The sequence below is a fragment of the Eschscholzia californica genome, unplaced genomic scaffold, assembly GCF_041429995.1.
Source record: "Eschscholzia californica isolate CP2 unplaced genomic scaffold, dmEscCali1.0.p SCAF_1, whole genome shotgun sequence".
NCBI classification, from domain to species: Eukaryota; Viridiplantae; Streptophyta; class Magnoliopsida; order Ranunculales; family Papaveraceae; genus Eschscholzia; species Eschscholzia californica.
This window is the reverse complement of record NW_028238198.1, coordinates 77,447,453-77,472,104: the sequence shown is the minus strand read 5'-3', so window position 1 is coordinate 77,472,104 and position 24,652 is coordinate 77,447,453. Positions and strand designations below refer to the sequence as shown.

At 37.4% G+C, this 24,652-nt stretch overlaps 1 protein-coding gene, 1 long non-coding RNA gene and 1 pseudogene across 3 annotated transcripts; 2 read left to right on the top strand and 1 right to left on the bottom strand.

The window, feature by feature from the left end:
• The first annotated feature begins 236 nt into the window (after positions 1 to 236).
• LOC147569397 (uncharacterized) lies at positions 237 to 4,537 on the top strand. Of its 2 annotated transcripts, XR_015231255.1 has the most exons (4): positions 237 to 1,047; positions 1,091 to 2,071; positions 3,113 to 3,179; positions 4,269 to 4,537. It is a non-coding gene; the product is annotated as an uncharacterized LOC147569397 (long non-coding RNA). The 2 variants fall into 2 exon arrangements; XR_015231254.1 differs by lacking the exon at positions 237 to 1,047 and having other exon boundaries at positions 1,881 to 2,071; positions 3,115 to 3,179.
• Positions 4,538 to 17,403: 12,866 nt separating this feature from the next.
• LOC147569395 (protein KINESIN LIGHT CHAIN-RELATED 1-like) lies at positions 17,404 to 24,042 on the bottom strand. The gene is made up of 3 exons (XM_086655875.1): positions 22,586 to 24,042; positions 18,713 to 19,621; positions 17,404 to 17,828 (listed from the first exon to the last, which is right to left on the bottom strand). Exons 1-3 carry the CDS (start codon positions 23,245 to 23,247, stop codon positions 17,597 to 17,599), a joined length of 1,803 nt encoding a protein of 600 aa, XP_086512001.1. The 5' UTR covers positions 23,248 to 24,042; the 3' UTR covers positions 17,404 to 17,596.
• On the top strand, positions 20,811 to 21,782 carry LOC147569396 (protein BYPASS1-LIKE pseudogene; annotated as a pseudogene).
• Positions 24,043 to 24,652: the final 610 nt, after the last annotated feature.

The window sequence follows — 24,652 nt, the reverse complement described above, 5'->3', positions numbered from 1 at the left end:
GTTCTCCTGAGGAACTCTCCTCTTATTGGGAGCGCACCATGGGTGGGCAGCTAATCACTGCTATTGCTTGCTAGATTAAGGAAAATGGTTTTGTATATAGTATATATGGTAACTGGTTTGATAACTCGATTTGTCATGATGTTTACAACTTATTAAATGAACTTTTGAAAACGTGATGGGTTTTGGATTGGTCTTCTACCAGAATAACTCGTGTCGGTGAGTATTCTGACCCCCTACCAGTTGTTAGTGTGCAGGTGCTTGGTTGTAGCCTCGAGGCGGAGTTGTATTCCAGCCGGTGATCTTGTCTAACGAGGCTAGAGGTGTTGCGTCGTTTTCTTTGGTTTTTGCTTATATGGTTTTTCGTTATTTCCAAGTTATGTATTTATTGCAGAAACCAAACTCTAAAATGTATATATATAACACTTAGAGTTGTTTATAGGTTGTATCGTTGTGTAAGAGGCTTTTATAGTTCTTTTTGTGGTTCGGGTTTCGACCCGAAACTGAGTTGAGTTGTTTAGCTTCCGCTTAATAGTTTATTCTTGTTTATGCGAATGTATGGTTTGCATGACAGGTTTTGCAGGTGCGACCGGTTCGATTTACAGAGGAGACTCTGCCGGATTTTAGTCTCGTCTGTGAATTGCCGGGGCGTGGTCGTGTCTATTTTGGGACACGGGGCGTCACAGTTGGTATCAGAGCAGTTAGTTCTGGTGACCTATATCATAGCAGTTAGTTCTGGTGTCCGATAAGTCGTGTATAGTTTAGAGCATTGACTGCTCTAGACTTTAAGGGAAGATAAAAAAATGACAAGACTAGGTGTCTAAAAGCTTCAAGATTAAAAACTACTAAGAATAAAAGATGATATATAGTATTTGATTTGTTTTGTTTTCTTGATTCGTTTATTCGCGAAAGGAAGACTCGGTGGATACAAACTTCCTTGATTGGTGTACAAGATGGTATAAGAGGATAACCAAGGGTTAAGAGATTTTGATGATAAATTTTGGGTAGGTCGACATATTGATGATGTTGAAGTATCGAAGACAGAAGAGTGTACGAGGAGGTTAAGTGTGATTGGTATTTGACTGTACACAAGTTTACAACGATCGACAACAACGAACTGTTAAGGAACTTTACAAGATACATGCATATATCGGCTCATTTGGGAAGGATGCTATATGTGGTCAATTTGTTTGATATGTATGGACTAGTGATAAAATTTATGAGCTTAAGTCACTCGAGCAGGTGATTCTCATATGAAGGCATTGCCAGGAGTAGCTACCCTAGGCGAACCAGAAATGTGAGAAATGCCATCGAGTAACGAAGAAGCTACTGATTGAACCATTGGAGATGTATTGTGACCACAATGGAGTGACCATAACTTCAGGAAGGATACATGAGGGTTGTAGAGAGGTTCGAAGATTCAGATGCGTGAAGGATGTAAGGATGGTGAAAGATACCATGTCATCTGAATAAATTCATAAGTTATTGTGAGAAGGGAAGCTTGTAGAGAATCAATCTATGGTGTCAGAAGTTCACCATTATAGTATGAAATGATAAAGAAGAGTTGTGATATGATCTGGTTAAGAAGTCGTTAAAGGAAAACGATTTAATTCGAGGGATACTTTAGGACAATTTGTGAGCTGATCTAAATTTCGGGGACGAAATTTCTTTAAGGGGGGAGGATTGTAACATCCCATGTTTCTAAGGTTAGTTGAGGGACTATTTGATAATTGGGTCAAGTCAAAAGAGGGGCCAAATCAGCAAAGAGTTCAATTTAGGGGTATTTTGCAGTCAAGCCAAAACCAGGGGCCTAACTGCAATTTCGTGGAATTGGATAAGAGAAGAAAAATCAGACCTTTTATCCCTCTTTTGCTCGACAGAACTTGAGGGTTAGGGTTTGGGTGAAAGAAAATTCGATTTCTATGGAGATTTCAAGTTGATTTCAAGGGGAAATCTGATTTTTAGTTGAATTCAAGCTTCAATGAGTTGATTCAAGCTAGGGTTTGTTAATTGTGAAGTTTGTAAAGGATTGATTAAAGGAAAGCTATCCTAAGTAGAATTCAGTCGAATCAAGGTAAGAAATCAACCAATTCGATGATTTAATGTCAAAATTCTTAATTCTAAGGTTTAAGATTTATGGAATTTGGGGATTTTGATGATTCATGTTGTTTTAGGGTTTATCTAGTTGAGAATTATACAATTTTGATATAAAAGAAACTTTAGAGAGATTATGTGATATAGGTTATCGATCGAACGACAACTCGAGGGACTGAATTAAACCTACTGTCCGAGCCAATCTGGGATTGATATGTTGCTCGTACATACTTTCATAAAACACGAAAGTCGTAGCTTAGGTTGTTAGCTTTCCGAAAAGGTATGGTACAAGTCTTTTCGATAATGGACGAAGGAGTTATGACTGTTTTACCGAGCAGCGCGCAGTTTACCAAACATGAAAACTGCTTATTGTTTTTAGTAGTTATCTAATCATAGATGTTTCAAATGTTATTTGAGTCTTCTCCATTATTGTAGCTTGTCTCGATACGATTCCAGAAAGGTATAGTACAAGTTTATTGGAGTTCGGATGGGAAATATGAGCAATTTAATACGCAGCGTACGATCAGTGAAACTAATGCGCTGTTGCGTATGTTTTGTGATTTTCGGAGATGTCCTAATTGAAATTAGAGGAGACCCCTTTAGAGGAAAATTTCAGAAATGATATAAGCTTTCCAAAGATATAAAATTGGGTTAAAACGAAATAACTACGAGACAATTATGATTGTTTTACCGAACAGTGCGATGTTGAGAAAATTCAGTTTTGTTGTTGTATGAATTTTGCAAATTTCGAAGATGACTAACTTGGAATTTGGCCGAGACCTTTAGTAACTAAATGTTAAGGATATAAGTAAGTTTCCAACACTATTTCATCGACTTGAATTGGACATGGCTATGAAGTTAGACGATGGATCGATATTCGGTTATAGTTGAAGTCTTCGTGAGTTAGCGGTTTTGCTATTGTTTTAAAGATTTCATCGTTTTCTTTTAATTATTGTTTTTGTCGTATGAAGGTTCTTATCAAAGAACCTAATGTTTATCTCTTTTATTTATGGATTGGTAGAGGGGGGGAGCCGGAGCTTATCGTTGACGATGATGCTACGGTTTCGGCGGAGCAGAAGTACCGCCAGGTAGGGGTTCTGAATCCTTTATCCAGCATGGTTTTATAGATAATGAATATGCTAGATTATACAGTTATATATGCGCCATTATAACTAGAGTTTAGGTAGCATGAAACTCGATTTATGTGATGAACTGAAATATGCTTGAAATGTTTTGATGCGATATGAGAAATGTTTTCGAACTGATTTTACGATGATTGTGAACTACAGGGATTTTCTTGTATGTACCCGACTGCGGATTATGTCAACCTACGGGCACGTAGCCATTGAGGGTAGGATGACATGTGGACACGGTTGTGATCCGTGTGAGACCGGTGAGGTGGACGACACTAGTCACGAGACCTGTGGGAGTAGAGTGCTTCACTTGCTGGCCATTGGTGCTCGTGCCTCCAGTTCGAGGCTCAGGGCCGTACACCCTGACCGCTCGCCTGGGAGGTGACATTGATTGGGATCCCTCTGCTTTGTGGCGATATGACTCTTGGTTGTTCCACTTCCGTGTTTGATAAGATAATGATTTGAATGAGAAAATGGGTTTCGAGATTGAATGAGAATATTGGTTTTGAGATATGAACGTAACTGATTTGGAAAGATTGCATTAGATGCATGACAGGGTACCGGAGAGAATGAGGTTCAGGTCCTTCCATGGTAATTGGGGGACGGCTCTCTTATTCGAACTCGGTGATCAAAAACGTATTTAGATACTTAAGGTATATATGTATCATGAGGTAAACTCTTCAATGATTGCGGAGTCCCTTAGTGGGAGAGGGACTTACCGGCTAGGGGTAAGTCTCTTTCTCGAGGAGACGTAGTGCATTAGCTAGTGTCATAAATGGGCTGGTACTACCTAACGCACTCTAGGTTCTCCTGAGGAACTCTCCTCTTATTGGGAGCGCACCATGGGTGGGCAGCTAATCACTGCTATTGCTTGCTAGATTAAGGAAAATGGTTTTGTATATAGTATATATGGTAACTGGTTTGATAACTCGATTTGTCATGATGTTTACAACTTATTAAATGAACTTTTGAAAACGTGATGGGTTTTGGATTGGTCTTCTACCAGAATAACTCGTGTCGGTGAGTATTCTGACCCCCTACCAGTTGTTAGTGTGCAGGTGCTTGGTTGTAGCCTCGAGGCGGAGTTGTATTCCAGCCGGTGATCTTGTCTAACGAGGCTAGAGGTGTTGCGTCGTTTTCTTTGGTTTTTGCTTATATGGTTTTTCGTTATTTCCAAATTATGTATTTATTGCAGAATCCAAACTCTAAAATGTATATATATAACACTTAGAGTTGTTTATAGGTTGTATCGTTGTGTAAGAGGCTTTTATAGTTCTTTTTGTGGTTCGGGTTTCGACCCGAAACTGAGTTGAGTTGTTTAGCTTCCGCTTAATAGTTTATTCTTGTTTATGCGAATGTATGGTTTGCATGACAGGTTTTGCAGGTGCGATCGGTTCGATTTACAGAGGAGACTCTGCCGGATTTTGGTCTCGTCTGTGAATTGTCGGGGCGTGGTCGTGTCTATTTTGGGACACGGGGCGTCACAGAAATGGTTTCTTTGTTCAGGACATTCCAACAGGGAGGAGACTCCTGGTAGGAACGATTGATCAAGGTCTTTTTCGCCCATCTCTTCCCAAAGCTTCTCAACCACCAGTATCTCTGCTTGCTTCCTCTCCATCCTCAGCTTCATCTACTACATTTGACGTTTGGCATCGACGTCTTGCTCATCCTCCCCTGAAAATCTTTAATTTTATTATTAAGAACAATGATTTGCGAATTAAAAAGTCTGTAATGAACTTCTCAAATTGCTTAAGTTGTGTTTCAAGTAAACATCATCGTCTACCTTTTAATTATGTTGTTCATCAATCATCTGCACCTAATGAGATCATACATTCTGATCTATGGGGTCCTTCCCCTGAAATTTCTACCTCAGGTCATCGTTATGTTCTGTTATTAATCGATGATTTTACAAGGTTCACTTGGTTATATTTTTTTAAATCTAAATCAGAGGTCATATTTCATTTTATGAACTTCAAAGCCTCTGTGGAAAAACAATTTGGTAAACACATCAAAATCCTTCAATCAGATGGTGGTGGAGAATATGTTAACTCTGATTTATCTAATTACCTTATACAAAATGGTATACAACATCGTCGTTCTTGCCCTCACACTCCCCAACAAAATGGAGTTGCAGAGCGTAAGATCAGACACTTAGTAGAAACCTCTCTTTGTCTTCTTCATCAAAGTTCTGTTCCATTGAAATACTGGCCAGATGCCTTCCAAACTGCGATTAATACAATTAATCGCCTTCCAACTCCTGTTCTCAATTACATATCTCCATTCGAAAAGCTTTTTAATCTCAAACCCTCTTACGAATTTCTTCGAACCTTCGGCTGTAGGTGTTTTCCACTTTTATCTCCTTATCGAACATCTAAGCTTGATGTTAAAACTAAACCTTGCATCTTTCTTGGCTACAGTCCTCTCCACAAAGGTTATAAATGTCTTGATGTGGAATCATCTCGCGTTTATGTTTTTCGCCATGTTTTATTTGATGAGAATCTCTTTCCCTTCTCTGAATCATCTTCTTCCTCCCCAAATTCGAAAAATTTGAAAAACCCTAATATTTCCCCTATTTCTTTAGAATGGACGGTCAGAGATTGGGTCCCTCATCCTCCTAACGTTCATTTTGTTCCTGCTACGTCAACGCGTCTTTTACACGCGTCGTCCTCTCCGCTGCCAAATCAGTCTGTTTTTCCAACTGGTGGTCCACAACCTGACACGAGTATCACTCCACTACTCCCTGTCGACAACCCTGCTCTGTCATCATCCAATGCCACGGTCCCCTCTAATTCTCTGCCATCTGTGTCCCCCACTACTACTTTACCCTTTCCTTCTTCTACTACCTCTCCTTCTCATCAGAATACATTTTCGTCTTCTTCTACTTTACCAAATCAATCTTCTACAAATGACGACAACACCATCGAAATTCCATCACAAACTAACTCCTCTTCTATTCACCCCATGATTACAAGATCTCGTGATGGAACCAGAAAACCTAAAATCCTTCTGTCTCAATCAATTTCTTCTTCTCCTTATCATGAACCTTCAACATTTCATCATGCTTCGAAACACTCTCACTGGAGAAAAGCTATGGAGGAAGAAGTATCGGCTCTTCTTAAAAATAAAACATGGTCATTAGTTCCACCACCCTCAAATGCAAATGTAATAGACTCCAAATGGATTTACAAGGTCAAACAGAAATCAGATGGATCGATTCAACGATACAAGGCTCGATTGGTTGCTCGGGGTAACTCACAACAGTATGGGGTTGATTATGATGAAACTTACAGTCCAGTGGTTCGACCAGCGACGATCAGATCGGTTCTATCTTTAGTACAGGATATTGGTCCATTCGCCAACTTGATGTGAAGAACGCGTTTCTCAACGGCAATCTTCATGAGGAGGTATATATGCATCAACCCAAAGGTTTTGTTGATAATTCTCGCCCTAATTTTGTTTGTAAGCTTCATAAAGCTTTATATGGCTTGAAACAAGCCCCTAGGGCTTGGCGTTCCAGATTCAGTGGTTGTCTTTTGAAGCTTGGGTTCTCTCAATCGATTTCTGATCCGTCCATGTTTTATTTCAATTCATCGTATGATCTCACAATTCTACTTCTATATGTGGACGATTCTTACTAGTTCGTCCTCTTTCTTATTACAAAACTTAATTAAAAACCTAAAAGAGCAATTTGAGATTTCTGATCTTGGTAACCTAAGTTACTTCTTAGGCATGGAGGCCTCCAGATCTACAGACCATTTACATCTCACTCAACGTAAGTATTCTTTATATCTACTCAATCGTTTTGGTATGTTACATTCTAAACCAGTTTCTACTCCGGTCATCTCTGGTTCCAAGTTATCGAAACTTGATGGAGAACCTTTGTCTGACCCACAACTATTTCGAGGAATGGTCGGAGCACTACAATATTTGACCTTAACTCGACCAGACATTGCTTATGGTGTTAATCAAATTTCAAAGTTCATGAGCAACCCTACGTTCATCTCGTCGCTGCTAAAAGAATTCTCCGGTATATCAAAGGTACTCTCTCTCAAGGTTTAACTTTCCGGCGAGCCACGAGTAATCAACTCATTGGTTACTCCGATGCTGACTGGGCTGGGTCGCCCGATGATCGAAGATCCACGTCTGGTTATGGGGTTTTTCTCTGGCCAAATCTAATTGCTTGGGCCTCCAAGACCCAACCGACTGTCGCCCGGTCCTCCACAGAGGCCGAATATAGGGTTGTGGCCCACACCACCGCGGAAATTATATGGGTTAAAAATTTATTAAGTGAATTAGGGGTGCTCTTATCAAATACCCCAATCATCTACTGTGATAACCTTAGTACAACTTATCTAACGGTTAATCCGATTCTTCATTCTCGCACTAAACATGCCGCAATAGATTTTCACTTTGAACGAGAACAAGTCAAAAATGGTAATCTACGTGTTCATTTCATCTCCGGTGAGGACCAATTGGCCGATATATTCACCAAAGGGTTATCATCTTCAAAGTCCAACAATCTCATGGTCAAGCTCTCTCTTGCTTCCAGCTGATCGGCTTGAGGGGGGATGTTAGTGTATTTGTACATGATACTTAGTATATTTGTATAGGTTTGGCTTATTCGTATTTTACTTTCTATTCAAGGACAACATTGTAATTTGTATTCTTCTCATTCTCAATATAAATACAAACACTACCCTATTGATTAGGGTATCTTGACTTCAAAACTTTACATAAAGAAGATCTCCAACCCAGATCGTTTTGTTTTTTTTTTCGTTTGATCATTTTTTGCTCTCTCTCTTCTTTTGATTGATAAAAATCAAAATGGTAGTTTTATAGGGAAAGATGATACAAGATTGAAGTTCAGAAGAAAGAAAGGGCAAACTCAAGAACTAGCAAGTTACTTTTCTTTTCGGGAAAAAATTTAATAATATCTTTTGATTTTCTTGGTCTTCCCGTCATCAACAATCCTTCTACAGTTTTTCTTTTTTACAAAATTAGTTGTTGGTCAAGAAGAAGAAGGTGTTGCCTACTTGCTTAGGGTTTATGGTAGAAGAAAAAGGGGGATTTAAAATTAAAAAAAAAAAAAGCTTATATCTTTAGAACACATGAATAAAATAGACGGAGTGCCTTTAGAAAATAAGTTTGGCTTAATACCCTGAATTTTCTTTTTTTTATTTATTTTTGAAAAGTCAAAAAATTGACCTAATAGTTCATCAACAAAAATGTCAATAAATATAAAACCTAATAGATACAGTACGTGATTTTTCAATACACAAGTATTTATTAAAGATGTTACAAGAAATACACAAATTATTACATCATTTGTAGTCTAAATTACATAGGATGAATCTTGATGGCAACTGCTTCCACCACCGGGACTTGATCCCACGACCTCATGGGTTATAGTCTTATAGAGGGGTGTCCAACCGTCACTAAAGGGTGGTGGACTGTAAACTAAAATTAATCAATGGTATAACTAGCTGGGGTCTGTGAGGTTGCCTTTAGCATATTTGAGACTAGTTGGAGACTGAAGACTCGAGATGGGCTGGGCTTCTATTTTCTTGACTGAACATTGGGTTTTCTTTTTCTTTTGTGAATTTTGACTTTTTTTGTTGAAAGACCCAAATCTTCATCTTCCTTTCTCTGCCAAACCCTAAATCCCGGAAAACCTAAATTCCGACCACTGGTAACCAATAGATGAAATAGAGAAGGCATGTAAATGAGATACGCAACCCAGAAGTGTGAAATTGGAAGCAAAATTAAAGCTAAGATAGCTAAAATCATAGATCCCAATCGACTGCGAGATAGGCAAAGAACAGTTCGTATACCGGGTAAAAGTGCATCACATGTGATCCTCGTAATGTTGTCTAAAGATGAAACGATCAAAAGGAGGAAGAAGAAGACAAGGACAATAATGGAGATAAGGGATGAATTAGTAACTTCATGATACTTCCAGATTATGAAGCTCTGTAAATGGGGTATAGTAAATTCGATTAGTTGATTATACTTGGAAATGATAAAGCTCTCTAAATGGGGGATTAATGCAGACTTGACAAGTGTTGTAATGGCAATGAGAACCACCTTCTTCCACATCTTGATTCAGTTTCTAATGGAATAGAGTATAATATGGGTTTAAAACTTTTAGTTTGTGTGTGTTTTTTTTGAAGAGAGCTCAGAAGTCCTTTTATTCCCTTTTCTCACGTGAGAAACTCAACAAAGACATTAGATAGTTGTCGATCAGAAACTGAACAAAGACATTAGATAGTTGTCGATCAGAACCTGAAAAAGACATTAGATAGTTGTCGATCAGAACCTGAAAAAGACATTAGATAGTTGTCGATCAGAACCTGAAAAAGACATTAGATAGTTGTCGATCAGAACTGTGTTGATCCAAATTATAGTGGGTAGGGTCTTTTGTTTTTTTTTTTGTTGAAATAGTGGATAGGGGTTTTTTTTTTTTTTGAGAAGTCAAAAAATTGACCTAATAGTTCAACAACAAAAATGTCAATAAATATAAAACCTAATAGACACGTGATTTTTCTCAATACACGAGTATTTATTGAAGATATAACAAAAAATACACAAATTATTACTACATCATTTATAGTCTAAATTACATAGGATGGATCTCGATGGCAACTGCTTCCACCACCGGGACTCGATCTCACGACCTCATGGGAGAGGGGTGTCCAACTGTCACTAAAAGGTGGTGGATTGTAAACTAAAATTAATCAATGGTAATAATGGTATAACTAGCTGGGGTCTCTGTGGTTGCCTTTAGCATATTTGAGACTAGTTGGTGGCTGAAGACTCGAGATGGGCTGGGCTTCTATTTTCTTGACTGAACATTGGGTTTTCTTTTTTTTTTGTGCCTTTTGACTTTCTTTGTTGAAAGAATTTTTTGATGAAAGGCCCAAATTTTGGGCTCAAATATAAAAAAAACTCAACCGGGATTATTAACCCACCCAAAACCCAATAATCAACTAATATCTCAAATCAAACTCAAATACACATCCCTATGCTCAATCCGGACCCAACTCGTATCTCTAAGACTTTATTTATTTTCATATTCTCTCTTTTGCCCTCTTATATATATATGTAACCTAAATCAACACCCTCTCACTCTTTAAAAACCAAATCTCTCTCTCTCTCTAAATTTTTTTCAGCTTTCCCTCTCTCTACATTTCCAGCTTCATCATCTTCAACCATCAACTTCATCGTTTTCAACCATCAACTTCATCATCTTCAACCCTCTTCATTATCTCTTTCTCTCTCTAAATTTTTTTCCAGATTTCTATCTCTACATAAACCTAAACCCTCTTCAAGAACATTCATTATCTTCCTTTATTTTCAATCATCTTCAATCATTATCTTCATCATCTTCAATCATCATCTTCAGTCATCATCTTTTTTGTTTGAGCGACCTTCATCATCTTCTTCGTTTGAGCAACCTTCATCATCTTATATCTTCAATCATCTTAATGGAGGTAAAAAAAAACTTCAAATCTGGTTTTAGGGTGTTTTCATAGTTTTGTAGAGAGTTAAATATATAGATTTGTAGATCTACTTATTTGAAGCTCCATTGGTGAGGTTGTTCTTGGTTTTAGGGTATTTTCATGGTGTTTGCATTGTTGTTCCGTACAGATTTGTTAATATTAGCAACCACTTCTCGTTTTGTAAGCAACACTTTACAGTTTGTCTAAACATTTTACGGGATGTGTTAACACTATTCTGTACAGTTATGTTAACAGTAGCAACTGGTTCTCGTTTTGTTAAAAACACTTTACAATTTGTGTTAACATTTTAAAGGATGTGTGAACATTTTAAAAAATGTTCACCACAATTTTGTATTAAAGATGTTCAGATCAGTCTAACATTTTCTAAGCATTTTAAGCAGTGCCCAAACATTTGTTAAATTGCAAAGCAGAATTCAATTTAAAATACCTACACTTCTCCGCTGATGAGAGAACTTTCGATTTTGAAACGGACATACTCCACCGTTGTGTAACATTTCCAAATTTGCCTTAACATTTGTTAAATTGTTAGGCCACTACCCAAACAAACAAAACATTCCGTATAATGTTGTGACATTCATCTAGATGTTGTAACAACACTCTTGGATGCCATTCGACAGAAGATTGTGAACAAGATGACAAAGCACAGAGACGCCGCTATTGGATGGAATACATTTATGTGCCCCTCCATTAATGATGTTCAGGATGGGAATCCAAAGTTGCCGAGACGTGAGTTACGTCGAGGCAGGCCCACTTATTTTTGAAGTTTGCCGAGACGTGAGTTACTCTTACATGCTCTTGCCGGCGTTTGCAAGTAGACATTCTGAAAAATGTTGAATGAATGGATTGTGCCTTCATATATTTTCTTAAACAAAAATGATATTTATTTCTCTTAATCATATAATGTTATCAACATTCCTCAAAATGTCTATATATCTTTGGTTGTGTCTTCACATTTTATCTATTTCTTTACACATTCCGAAAAATGTTGAAAGAATGGATACTTGTGTGGTTAACTATTCTTTTGTAGATTTCTTTTTCATCCAAAACAAAGGCAAAACTGTAGATTACGTTCATAATAATGTTAGAACATTATCGATTGTGGCTTCATATATTTTCTTAGACAAAAATGATATTTATACAGAGTTTGAATCATATATGGTTAGCAACATGACCAGCATTTTGTCGACATTCTCTAAAATGTCTATACATCTTTGATTGTGTCTTCACATTTTGTTTACTTCCTCAGACAAACTATTTATTGTTTATGCATCTCATATATTTTCAAGAACAAAAATAATATATTAAACAAATGTACTCCATATTCTTTCAACATCAAGATCCCACAACAAACAAAAACAGTACAATACCACACAAAATAATTTATAATCATTTTTTGTTTGTCCTCTAAGCAAAATTGAAGTCGTTGCGAGTTTACGAATGTGAACATAATACCGTTTCTCAAAAATAACTTCACTATTGCTTAGAACTTCTTTCTCAATTGTTGTTATTACCTTGCGCCCCTAAACATTATTTACAATGCTAGAACACTGTCAAAATGCGAGATCATTTTGCAAATTGTGTACCAAAAAAAAACTGATGTCACTGGTTTCCATAACTATACACAGAACCCTAGGAATAATGTAGGGTTAATTCCGTTTTAGCCCCCGATTTGTGACCAACGGGCCGTTTTGGCCCCGAATTGTGTCCGGCAGTTCGTTTTGGCCCCAAAAAATTCCTAAATGGCCCCAAATTTTTTCAACCTCCCAATTCTACCCCCATGGCATTTCTGTAATTATTTTTTTTTTCTTTTTCTTTGTCCACCTCATCTAACAATTACCACATCACTCTGTCCACCTCACCCTTCTTCTCCGGCGAAAAGTCGCCGCCCGGAATAAAAAATTCCGGCCGGCCACCTTTACCAAAAATAAAAAATAAAATAAAAAATCTTCATCTTCTTCATTTCTCTCTCTTCTTCATCTCCTTTTTTTCTCTCTCTTCTTCTTCTTTCTTTACCTCTCTCTCTAACCCCTCTCTCTCTAACCCCCTCTCTCTCTCTAACCCCCTCTCTCTTTAACCACCTCACCCCACTTATAAATGTTAAAACATAAACCAAATTGTCTGCCACATTGATCAATAACATCACTGTAATAATCAAGTAAAACTCCCAAAAATCAGAAACAAAGTACTAAATGTCTCAACATAACCCCAATTTCTAGAACACAACCCAAAATGTTAAAACAAACCATTCATTTCATCAACATTTCAGAGAACAAAAACTGGACTACAAATGCTTCCAAATTGTCCCTTACTACCTTGTGAACTGCTTTCAAATTACATTTGTAATTTAAAGAATTTTTAAACTTTTGCTCCCTTGGCTCTGTACGTTGAGCCCCCTCCATCTGCTCTTTCGATTTGGATGTCGCAGATCAATGCTTCAAACACACAGTAATAGATATGTTAGAGCATTCAGCAGAATGTTCCAACACGACTACAAATGCTACAACACTGTAAGCTGATGCCAATGGTTTTCAGAACTTTTTACAAAACCCTAGGAATAAGAGTAGGAATAAGTGAAGCAACATTTTACAGAATGACAACACACTAGCAATTATGCCAAAACATTATAAGAAATGCGAGACCACAAACAATACTGAGAAGACAAACATATCATTTTCTTGCCTTTTTTACTAGGCCCAGCGGTGGTTGGCTCTGCACTATCTTTTATATATTTTCTGCACAAATTGAAATGTTTGTAAGATACCCCCACATGTTTGAAACAAACCAAAAATGTTTCTACACAACCCAAAATGTTACATCATATCAAGTTTCAGGGGTAAAAACCACCAAATGCATCAACACCCAACCAAATGCATCAGAACCCAGAATTCTAAAACAAACCATTCATTTCATCAACAAAGACAAATAACCAAAAATCGAAAACAAAGTACTAAAGGTCTCCACAGAAACTTAATTTTCTGATCACAACCCAAAATGTAACAACAAACCCATAATTTCATCAACAAACCTAACCTAAAAACTTGATGAAGAACCATAAACCCTAAAATTACCTTCTGTGAAGATGCATGATTCCGAAATAAAAAACAAAATCCATAAATGTTTCATCACAAACCAAAATGTTTTCAACAATCACGAAGAACAACAACTTAAGAGCAAGTTAAACCCCCAAAAATCAGAATCAAAGTACTAAAGGTGTGAAACGAAACCCTAATTTTTTGAAAACAACCCAAAATGTCAAAACAAACTCATAATTTCACCATCAAAAACCCTAAAACTTGACCAAGATCAGAGATAGGAAGAAGATTTTGAGGAAGAACATAGTCGTACCTGTGTGTTAAACGCTGCCGAACAGAAATTACGGTTTGATGATGCTCGAAGAAGAGAGAAAAGAAGCCGATTTGTTGAAAGAGAGCGAAATAGAGAGAGAGAGATGAGAAGATCAAGTTGCTTTTGAAGGTTTAATAGAGAGAGAAAGTAGCCGGAAACGCTTCGGTTGAGAGAGTAAATGACCGGAAATCGTTTCGTTTGAGCGAGATAGAGAGAGTAGCCGGAAACGCTTCGGTTGAGAGAGTAAATGGCCGGAAATCGTTTCGTTTGAGCGAGAGAGAGAGAGAGTGAATAGCCGGAAATGCTTCGGTTGAGAGAGTAAATGGCCAAAAATCGTTTCGTTTGAGCAAGATAGAGAGAGAGAGAGTAGCCGGAAACGCTTCGGTTGAGAGAATAAATGGCCGGAAATCTTTCCGTTTGAGCGAGAGAGAGAGAGAGATAGAGAAAGAGAAACGTTTGGATGGAAGAGAGAAAATGAGGGTTTTAGTGTCTAATCAATTGTAGAGAGAGAGAGAGAGAGTGTTTTGAGGGAGAAGAGTCTAATCAACTCAGACTAGAGAGAGAAAGAGAGAGGCATGTGTTGGCTGACACAAGTACATTTGGGTGGGAAATGGGTGAGGGACATAAGAGGTAAGTATTTCTTTTGGGAGGATAGGAAGGTAACATCACTTTTTGGGTTTTTTTTGAGATATTATTCCCTATTGGGTTGGATTTGGTATTTGGGCTCCTTTTTTGGGCCTTAGATTTATCCTTAAATTCCGACCACTGGTAACCAATAGATGAAATAGAGAAGGCATGTAAATGAGATACGCAACCCAAAAGTGTGAAATTGGAAGCAAAATTAAAGCTAAGATCGCTAAAATCATAGATCCCAATCGACTGCGAGATAGGCAAAGAACAGTTCGTATACCGGGTAAAAGTGCATCACATGTGATCCTCGTAATGTTGTCTAAAGATGAAACGATCAAAAGGAGGAAGAAGAAGACAAGGACAATAATGGAGATAAGGGATGAATTAGTAACTTCATGATACTTCCAGATTATGAAGCTCTGTAAATGGGGTATAGCAAATTCGATTAGTTGATTATACTTGGAAATGATAAAGCTCTCCAAATATGGGATTAATGCAGACTTGACAAGTGTTGTAATGGCAATGAGAACCACCTTCTTCCACATCTTGATTCAGTTTCTAATGGAATAGAGTATAATATGGGTTTAAAACTTTTAGTTTGTGTGTGTTTCTTTTGAAGAGAGCTCAGAAGTCCTTTTATTCCCTTTTCTCACATCGTTGTCGAGAAACAACGAAGACAGTAGATAGTTGTCGTTCTAACTTCTACGAACTGTCTTGATCCAAATTATAAATAGCGAGTGAATTTTTTAAACATGGTATAAGAAAAATCGACATAAAGAAACTTTTTTCTCTAAACCTGTTTTAATGTAAATAAAATTTCGTATAAGTTGCGTTTGAAATGTGCGAAAAGTAAAATTAGCTAAAGAAAAAAATTGTGTTAACTTCAAAGAATTTTTATTTCCTAAGAAAAAAGTATATCTACATATATACAAGAGAAACAAACACCCTTTAGAGTCAAAACAACACTTAAGGAAGGGATAAGGGAGGGACTAGAACTCGTGTCAACCAGTCGAAATACCTGAAACTTTGCCACTGGGCCAACCCACTTGTTCTGTTATAGTAACTTATAAGGCATGTTCCTTATTACATTAGTGGGTTCACCCGGGCTGCAGCCCGGGAGAGCCCACTAATAGCTCTGCCTCTGGTTCCAAGTATAACCAACTAAATTATATAAATATTTCAATATTGTTGAATGAAGGTTATATTCATGTTAATGAATTGATGAATGTTACATATGGATGAATCATGTAATTTTTTTTAGTGTTTTGTACTAAATTTAAGTAATTTATAAAAGTTGATAAGTAAATAATGGAGTTTGCATTGGTCCAAAAGTGGACTTCTTCTACTGAAGAAAAAATTTTAGTCAATGCTCCAAACTCATGTTCCAGTATACCTCTGGCTTCTTCAAATAACTCAGCAGCTTCATCAATTTTATACAATTGCACACATGCCAATCCCATTTGATTCAACACAACACCAAAGAATATGTGTGGTCGAAGTCAACTTGCAGTCTAAAGCTTGGTAGCAATAGTTAATGGGGTAATTTTCACAATAAAAGACAACCACAGACTCTAAACTAGAATTAATCAATGGCATAACTAGATGGATGAATACGAAAGAACCGAAAAACATAAAGAAAGCAGAAATTCCTACGGCTATGATGAAAATCATGAGTAGTACTACTAGAGGCAGTTGCTGGTTGGTCTTGGATGAAGTGGAAATACTGGTAACCAATAGATGAAATAGAGAAGGAATGAAAATGAGATAAGCAACCCAAAAGTGTGAAATTGGGAGGCAAATTAAAGCTAAGATTGCCAAAGTCATAGATCCCAATCTACTGCAACATACGCGAAGAACAATTCGAATACGGGGTACAAGTGCAACAAAAGTGATCCTCGTAATGTCGTCTAGAGATGACAGGATCAAAAGGAGGAAGAAGAAGAGAAGGATGGTAATGGAGATAAGCGATGAATTAATAACTTCATAATACTTCCATTTTATGAAGTTATGTAAATGGGGTATAGCAAATTTGATTAGTTGATTATACTTGTGAATGATAAAGCTCTCTAAATGTGGGATTAATGCAGACTTGACCAGTGTTGTAATAATAATGGAAACCACTTTCTTCCACATCTTATTATTTGTTGCTAATAAGTTGCTAATGGAACTAATGAAAGAGATATAATATGGGTTTCAGACTTTCAGTTTGCTAGTTTTATAGGGCAAACCCCTCATTTCAAAATCACCCCAAGAAATGTACCTCTTAGGAGAAATCTCAGGTCATATTATCTATTTAATTATTTAAGTTTTGTTAAAGTGGTGAGGGAGAATTTGTAATGAATTTTAAAATCTAAACATTTTGTCTTTGCCCTCTAGGGAGGGGTGTTTTTGCAACTTAAATAAATAGTATTCCTTTAGTAGCAAATAGAGAGATACTACTATATCATTGACTAGTTGAATAACCCATCTTTATTCTTGATGGTGAACAAAACTAAACATTCTCAAACGTCAAAACTTAATACATACAAAACATTCTGAAAGAGATGATTTCCTTGATCCCTAATAACGTTAACGTATAAACGGACGAGCCTAAATGGACTTTTTTCTGTTTTGATTCATAGTGAGAGTGATTCTCGATTTATAAGAGCACGTTCGGGATTTATTTTTGTTGTGTTACACTAAGAGATATAAGATTATATTTATTGATTCAAATCATTTGAACTTTTTCTTTAATGCCGTGGAACATATTCAAGATCACAACCCAAATTACACAAAAATAAAATAAAGAAAATAACATACCGAAAGATGAAAATGAAATAAAACAAATTGAGAACTTCTTCTATGTTACAGAGATGTTGTTCCTGATGGTTTTGTTATTTAACTTTTGAAACCCAAGCCAGACCATTTCTTTGTTACTTCTTTCATCTTCTGAGAGGTTGAGTCAAGTAAGTTTACGAGTGATTTTGCTTTCTTGTTTCTGGTTCTGCCTGCTTCTTTTAGGAGTTCGGCAAGTCTTTTCTTTTCATCGTCGATATCAGGGTTTGCTGTCCCGAGCTTTTCCTCCCTCACCTTAAGAATGTGCTCCAGAATCTCAATTGCATCTTCCACTCTGTAGTAATACACAGGCAAAATATGCTTAGTGAAGCTTTCAGTTTGGAAATTGTACACCACCAAAATCATGCACAAAATGAGGTTTCACATGCAAGTTGTGAGCTTTTATTCTTCTTCCGTTGCTCTAAGAAACTGAAACTTCCGAAGCTAACCGAATTATATCTAAAACTAAGAATTCTAAGCTGGGTCTTTGGCTGGCCTGACTTCCTGATCCATAGCTTGGGTGGCCTGTACCCTGTACTTGATTTAGTCCATGTTGGGCTCTCAGGCTTGAGCTCTGGGGCCTAGTTCGGCAAGCTCGAACACTTGGCAATGATTCGACCAAGCTCAGATCCTTGGACATGGTTCAGACAAGCTCGCACGCTCAACCTAGTTCGGCCAGACTTGGGCCCACTGGCCTAAGTCCTAACTCGGCCAGGTCAGGCCATTGGGTCTGCCTCGCCAGGCTCAGGCAGGCTTAGACCCACAAGCATGGTGTTAAGTTTGTGGTCATCCAACTCAAAACCAATTGGCAATGAGTGGAGGACCTATACATTATATTCATGGTTGCTAGTTACCCCTTCTCCCATGTGGGACTATTCTCACACGCCCCCTCACGTGTGGCGTGGTTAGTCTAACACATGTTTTTTTTTGTGTTCGGGTGACGTGGAGCACGTGTGGCCCTAACTCTGATACGATGTTAAGTTTGTGGTCATCCAACTCAAAATCAATCGGCAATGAGTGGAGAGGACCTATACAGTATATTCTTCGTTGCTAGTTACCTCTTCTCCCATGTGAGACTATTCTCACACATGGTTAGGCCAGACTCAAGTTCCAAACCAACTACATGAATACTAGAATTAATACTAATAAGATACGAGATCAAAATTATGGAATTCTAACCTGCCCATGGCATCATAAGTTGCGGCAAGATTACTATACACACCGAGCGTCTCTGGATCAAATGGACCACACTCCTGTTCCAGTATACCTCTTGCTTCTTCAAATAACTCAGCAGCTTCGTCAATTTTATACAATTGCACAGAAGCCAATCCCATTTGATTCAACACAACACCAAAGAAAGCTGATTTCTTCTCCCCGCTAGCTCTTAGCTTTGTTACAGCACTTTCAAATGAATTTCGAGCATCTCCATACCTACCAACCATGTAAAACATTACACCCATTTGTGCTTCAATACCTGCAATTGTGTTTCTCTGTCCGGGTGTGTTGTCTAACAATTTCATCGCCCTCTGCAAAAGCTTTAACGCTTCCTCTGGTTCGTTCATAGCTTCATAAATGGCTGCTATCTCTGTTAACCCACTAGCTATTTCCTCTGATGTAGTTCCGGGAACAGGCTTTGTATAAATCCTAAGAGCATTCTCACAATATGATTTTGATTCTCTGAATTTGCCTGTTTTGTAGTAAAGATCTGCGAGGCGAACAAAGACTGATGCAACAGAGGGATGATTATCACCTTTAGTGGATTTAAATACTGTAAGCGCCTTTTGGTAGGAAAATACAGCTTCATCAAAACGACAAAGAGACAGGTATATATCACCAATGCCAACATCAATAGAAGCAACTTCACTGTCCTGGCCATCAGCAATCATGGCCATACTAGCAAGGACAAGGTGCTCAAGAGCAGATTCATAATCTCCCTTCGCCTCACAGATAAGGGCCATTAATCGGCGATCAGCTGCTTCTTCAAGGGAAGCTGGTGCACTATGTTCGCGATGAATTTCTAGGGTCTTTTTGCACAGAGATTCTGCTTCATCAAATTGCATCGCCTGAACATTTGCTTCAGCCAAGTACCTATCAATTTGCAGATTTCAAGAGACAGTTAATTTTCGGATAAAAAATATTCCCTGTCTGATAAAGGAGGCTGAAAATCGAGGTAGAAGACCTGATTCCACATTGTATCAACTTTTCTAAGATAGTCCGACCAAATCAGGCTGTCTTTAACTCAGATTTGGCCCCCTTGCTCGGGCAGAATATCACGGTTGTCGATTTGATACTATTAAGTCCGTGGAACCAATTGGCATATAATGTAGGGCGTGTGGGTCTAAATCTCATACCATACTAAATGTGATGACATCTCTATGATGTTCATGAGTGAAGAAACCTAAGTATCACGAGATTTCTCTGTCCATATTGGGCAACCCGCAACCGGCACATAGGAAAACCAATATAAGCCCCAAAATGATCAAATTTATTTTTCTAATTGATAATATTTAAACTTTAGTCTCTCTTATGAAAATATTCACATGTTACCACTCAATCAATGTGAACTTCACCAGAAAGCCCACTTTTACATAGACTCTTGCCAAAACAACAAAACATATATAGCTCAATAGTCAATACCTATTAACAAACCAATTGGGCAGATAAATTACACTCCCAACAGATTCAGATATAAATAACAAAATCAGTGTCAATGCTATGCAAAATAACCTTGGGTTTTGGCTACTTTGATAATAGCACAAATTTTCAGTCCCAAACAAAAAAATCTGAAGAAATTGGAGTACTTTTATATTATATAAATAAGCATTAAATTTATTAATTAGGTTAATTATTAGAGTTAATTCCTATATGGCCCCCTACTTTGTGACCAGCTTCCTTTATGGCCCCCTTTTTTTCGTAAATTCAAATATGGCCCCCTATTTTCATGGAAATGTCCTAACTACCCTTCCTTTAAATCTTTTTTCAAAATAAAATCAAAAAAACAAAAATAATTCCACCTCACTTCCCTCTCCACCACTTATCTCTCTCCACATCACCTCTCTTCCCAAATCATCTTTCTCTCTCTCCAACTCACCTTTTTTCTCTCTCCACCTCACCTCTCTCTCTCTCCACCTCACCTCTCTCTCTCTCCACCTCACTCTATCTTCTCCGATGAAGGTCGCCGGCCGGAAAATTTTCCGGCCGACGACCTTCAACCTAAAAAAAAAAAAAAAAATTTCTTAACTCTCACCTCTCTCTCTCTCTAAAAACTCTATCACATCACGAAGCGATATCTCAAGAACTTGAATCGTTTCAGAGACAAGTAGCGGATCGTTTTCAAGAACTTTCAAATGTTCCAGGTGAAGATCTACTTTCTCTCTCATGGGTTCGTCGTGTTTTAGATGCTTTTCTTTCTTGTCAAGAAGAATTTAGGGTTATATTGTTTAACAACAAAAACAATTTATCAAAATCACCACTTGATCGTCTTATTGCTGATTTCTTTGAAAGAAGTGTTAAAGCACTTGATGTTTGTAATGCTATTCGTGATGGAATTGAACAGATCCGTCAATGGCAAAAACATCTTGATATTGTTATTTGTGCCCTAGAATCTTCTCATCAAAGGATGCTTGGTGATGGTCATATTCGTAGAGCTAAGAAAGCCCTAACTGATTTATCAATAGGAATGTTAGATGATAAAGACTCTGGGTCTGTTCTTCAACATAGAAATCGATCATTTGGGCGTAATAATCACACAAAAGATCATCGTCCTGCTGGTCATTTTCGATCTTTATCATGGAGTGTTTCTCGATCTTGGTCTGCTTCTAAACAAATCCAAGCAATTGGTAATAATTTAACAGCTCCAAGAGGAACTGAAATCACAACTACAAATGGATTAGCACTTGTTGTTTATACGATGAGTTCGATTCTTCTCTTTGTAATGTGGGTACTTGTTGCTGCTATTCCTTGTCAAGATAGAGGGCTTCATACCAATATTTCGTTCCCTCGTCACTTTAGTTGGTCTTCGCCAATTGTATCACTGTATGAACGTATAACCGAGGAATCAAAGAGGCGCGATCGAAGAAATGCAAATGGGTTATTGAAAGAGATTCAGCAGATTGAGAAATCAGTACATCATATGACTGAATTAGCTGATTCAGTTCAATTTCCATTGACAGAGGAGAAAGAGAATGAAGTTAGAGATGGTGTCAAAGATTTGGTTAAAGTTTGTGAAGCAATGAAAGGTCACATTTGATGTACTGAGAAGAACAGACCAGTTCGGGTCTGTGGAAGAACAGACCAGATCTGGTCTGTTCTTCAACAGACCCGTACTCCGGCGAAGGGAACCCCCTTCGCCGGAGTTTTTAGAGAGAGAGAGGTGAGAGTTATTTTTTATTTTTTTTAGGTTGAAGGTCGTCGGCCGGAAAATTTTCCGGCCGGCGACCTTCATCGGAGAAGATAGAGTGAGGTGGAGAGAGAGAGAGGTGAGGTGGAGAGAGAAAAAAAGGTGAGGTGGAGAGAGAGAAAGATGATTTGGGAAGAGAGGTGATGTGGAGAGAGATAAGTGGTGGAGAGGGAAGTGAGGTGGAATTATGTTTGTTTTTTTGATTTTATTTTGAAAAAAGATTTAAAGGATGGGTAGTTAGGACATTTCCATGAAAATAGGGGGTCATATTTGAATTTACGAAAAAAAGGGGGCCATAAAGGAAGCTGGTCACAAAGTAGGGGGCCATATAGGAATTAACTCTAATTATTAATAGTGCATCGAGTGACGAGTTCAGAGAATCACGGAAAAACAGCAATTGGACAGATCTAGCCAACCACTTGAAATCTCGGATCAACTAGGAACAGAGTTTAACCAACACCTGGCGCAGGCTAAATCATACCCGCCATCTAAAATGCGCCAGGGAGGAACGGGAACCGGAAAACAGAACAACTGCTAACATACGCCAAGAACAAAAAAGCTTCATCTTTTTATTTCAGAATGATAATTCATCTATTATGCACTGAAATCTAGAGAGAGAAAGAGATTAATCAATGGATTGTAAAGAAAATTACCTGCAAGTTTCTGCAACTCTTGGATCTGTTTCGCCTAAAGCTTCCATTTGAATCTTCAAACCAGAATCATAAGAAGCAATAGACAGATCCAATTGACCTAACATTGAATGTGTATCTCCTAATTGCATATACCCTGAAAATGCAGCAAGTGCATGATCTGAACCTTTTGAAACATCAGGAACCCTAATTGCTTGTTCTAAAACTGGAATTGCTTCTTCAAATCTTCCTAAACTACAATAAATTGCAGCAACCACATGTAAACTCATAGCTAATTCCAAACTAGGTTCACCATCAAGTGAACATCGTTCAAATGATTTTGAAGCTCTAATTGCGAAATCTAAAGCTTTAATCGGACTATCACCTGAAGCAATTGTATCTCTTGCTAATTTCAGAAGAAATGGACCTAGATCGGGATTGTCTAAAGCTGATTCGTCGATTTTAGGTGTCTCTGGTGTTTTCTTCCTTCCTGTTCCAGGTGAAGGTTTAGCTCGTGATGTTGATGGTGATGGAGATGGTGTTTTTCTAGGAACCGGTGATCTTGTATTCGGATTTCTCAATTCCGAATTTTCTTCATGATTCTGGCTCTGATTTCCGTTTTCTGAGACTACAATTCGAAGTGGAGTAGATCCTGGTGGAGTTTTTACTGAAACTAAACCAGGCATCTTCAATGAAATGGATAAAATCAGAACAAGATTAAGAATTAGTTATAGTAGTAGTAGTATAGTACTAATTACTCGAACAAGATTGATAAAAATTGAGATCTTTTCTGATAAGATCTGAGTATTTAAGTTAAAATGAATAATAAATGGATCGACAGATAGAGTAATGGCATTAAATACGTAAAAATCAGAAACTGAGTTGCAGATACGGTTCTAGAGAGAGAGAGAGAGAGAGGGAGAGTGATGAACTGATTGTATGGATGAAGATGGAGGAGAAAATTGGAAAATTTTGGATGATTTGAGAATTGAAGATCAATAAATGTATAATCAGGTCGACAAGTAGAGAGAGAAAACGTTATAGAGATAGAAGTTTCAGAGGCAGAGTTGAAGAGACGCCATTAAAGAGAGCTTAGAGAGATAAAGAAGATAGAGTCACGGGATTAGTATTGATTACTGCTTTCATTTTTACTTGTAAGAGACTTCTTCTTCTTCATCATCATATCTAGATGAGATATGATCCAGCGGTTTATATAAATTTAATTATATTAATCACATAATACTTTAAAAAGAAAAATGATTAAAAGATTAACAAATACTAACAATTTAAAAAAAATAAAAAAAATAAAAACAGGAAATTCGTCCTGATCTGTTTACTTCTTCCACTGGTTATTGTCACACTTTTGGTGGATGTCTTTTTGGCTTCGGCGTTATCCCAATTTACTTAATTATCCTTCTTCTATATGAAAAATAAGAATGTGTTCTAAAAGCAACTTTACTGGTGGTGAGACGGTTTGTGGTGGTTCTCTTAAGAGGTCAAACACTATTTTCTAATAAAGATTTTTAATACTATCACGAGTTTTAGGTGTGTCAAAGCGAATAATATCTTTGGCAGTCAAGAAAGCTGGTCCGCATCATCATATAACAGAATGGGCCATTTTTATTACTTTTAAGTGTGAGAAAATTTAACTTCGGACAGGACGAGCAGGTGCAAACAATAAAATAAACACCACCTAACGCACTAACTCAGAATACCGATTTGCATATGAGTTAAAAATAAATTTATTCACCGTACTACTTTTAAATGGCTTATCTGAAACTATATTATATTTGTACAGTTACAAATAAGTTAAGCGAAATGAGCTATATATACTTTAATTTGTTTAAATAACTACTTTTTTTATGAGTTTGATTCGGATTCAGTACACGAACTCGATTTAGATATAAAGACGAAAATGTGTCTGGTATTGTGAAATAAAATTTTACCAATTTGTAGTCGAACTTTGTTTTTCGCATCGGAGTTCATAGGAATAGGTTTTGATTAGTGTGGACTGTAGAGTACACTCCTATGATTGAAGGTAGCTTCGTGATTTATGAACAAATATGAGGGCATAATTGGAATTTCAGTATT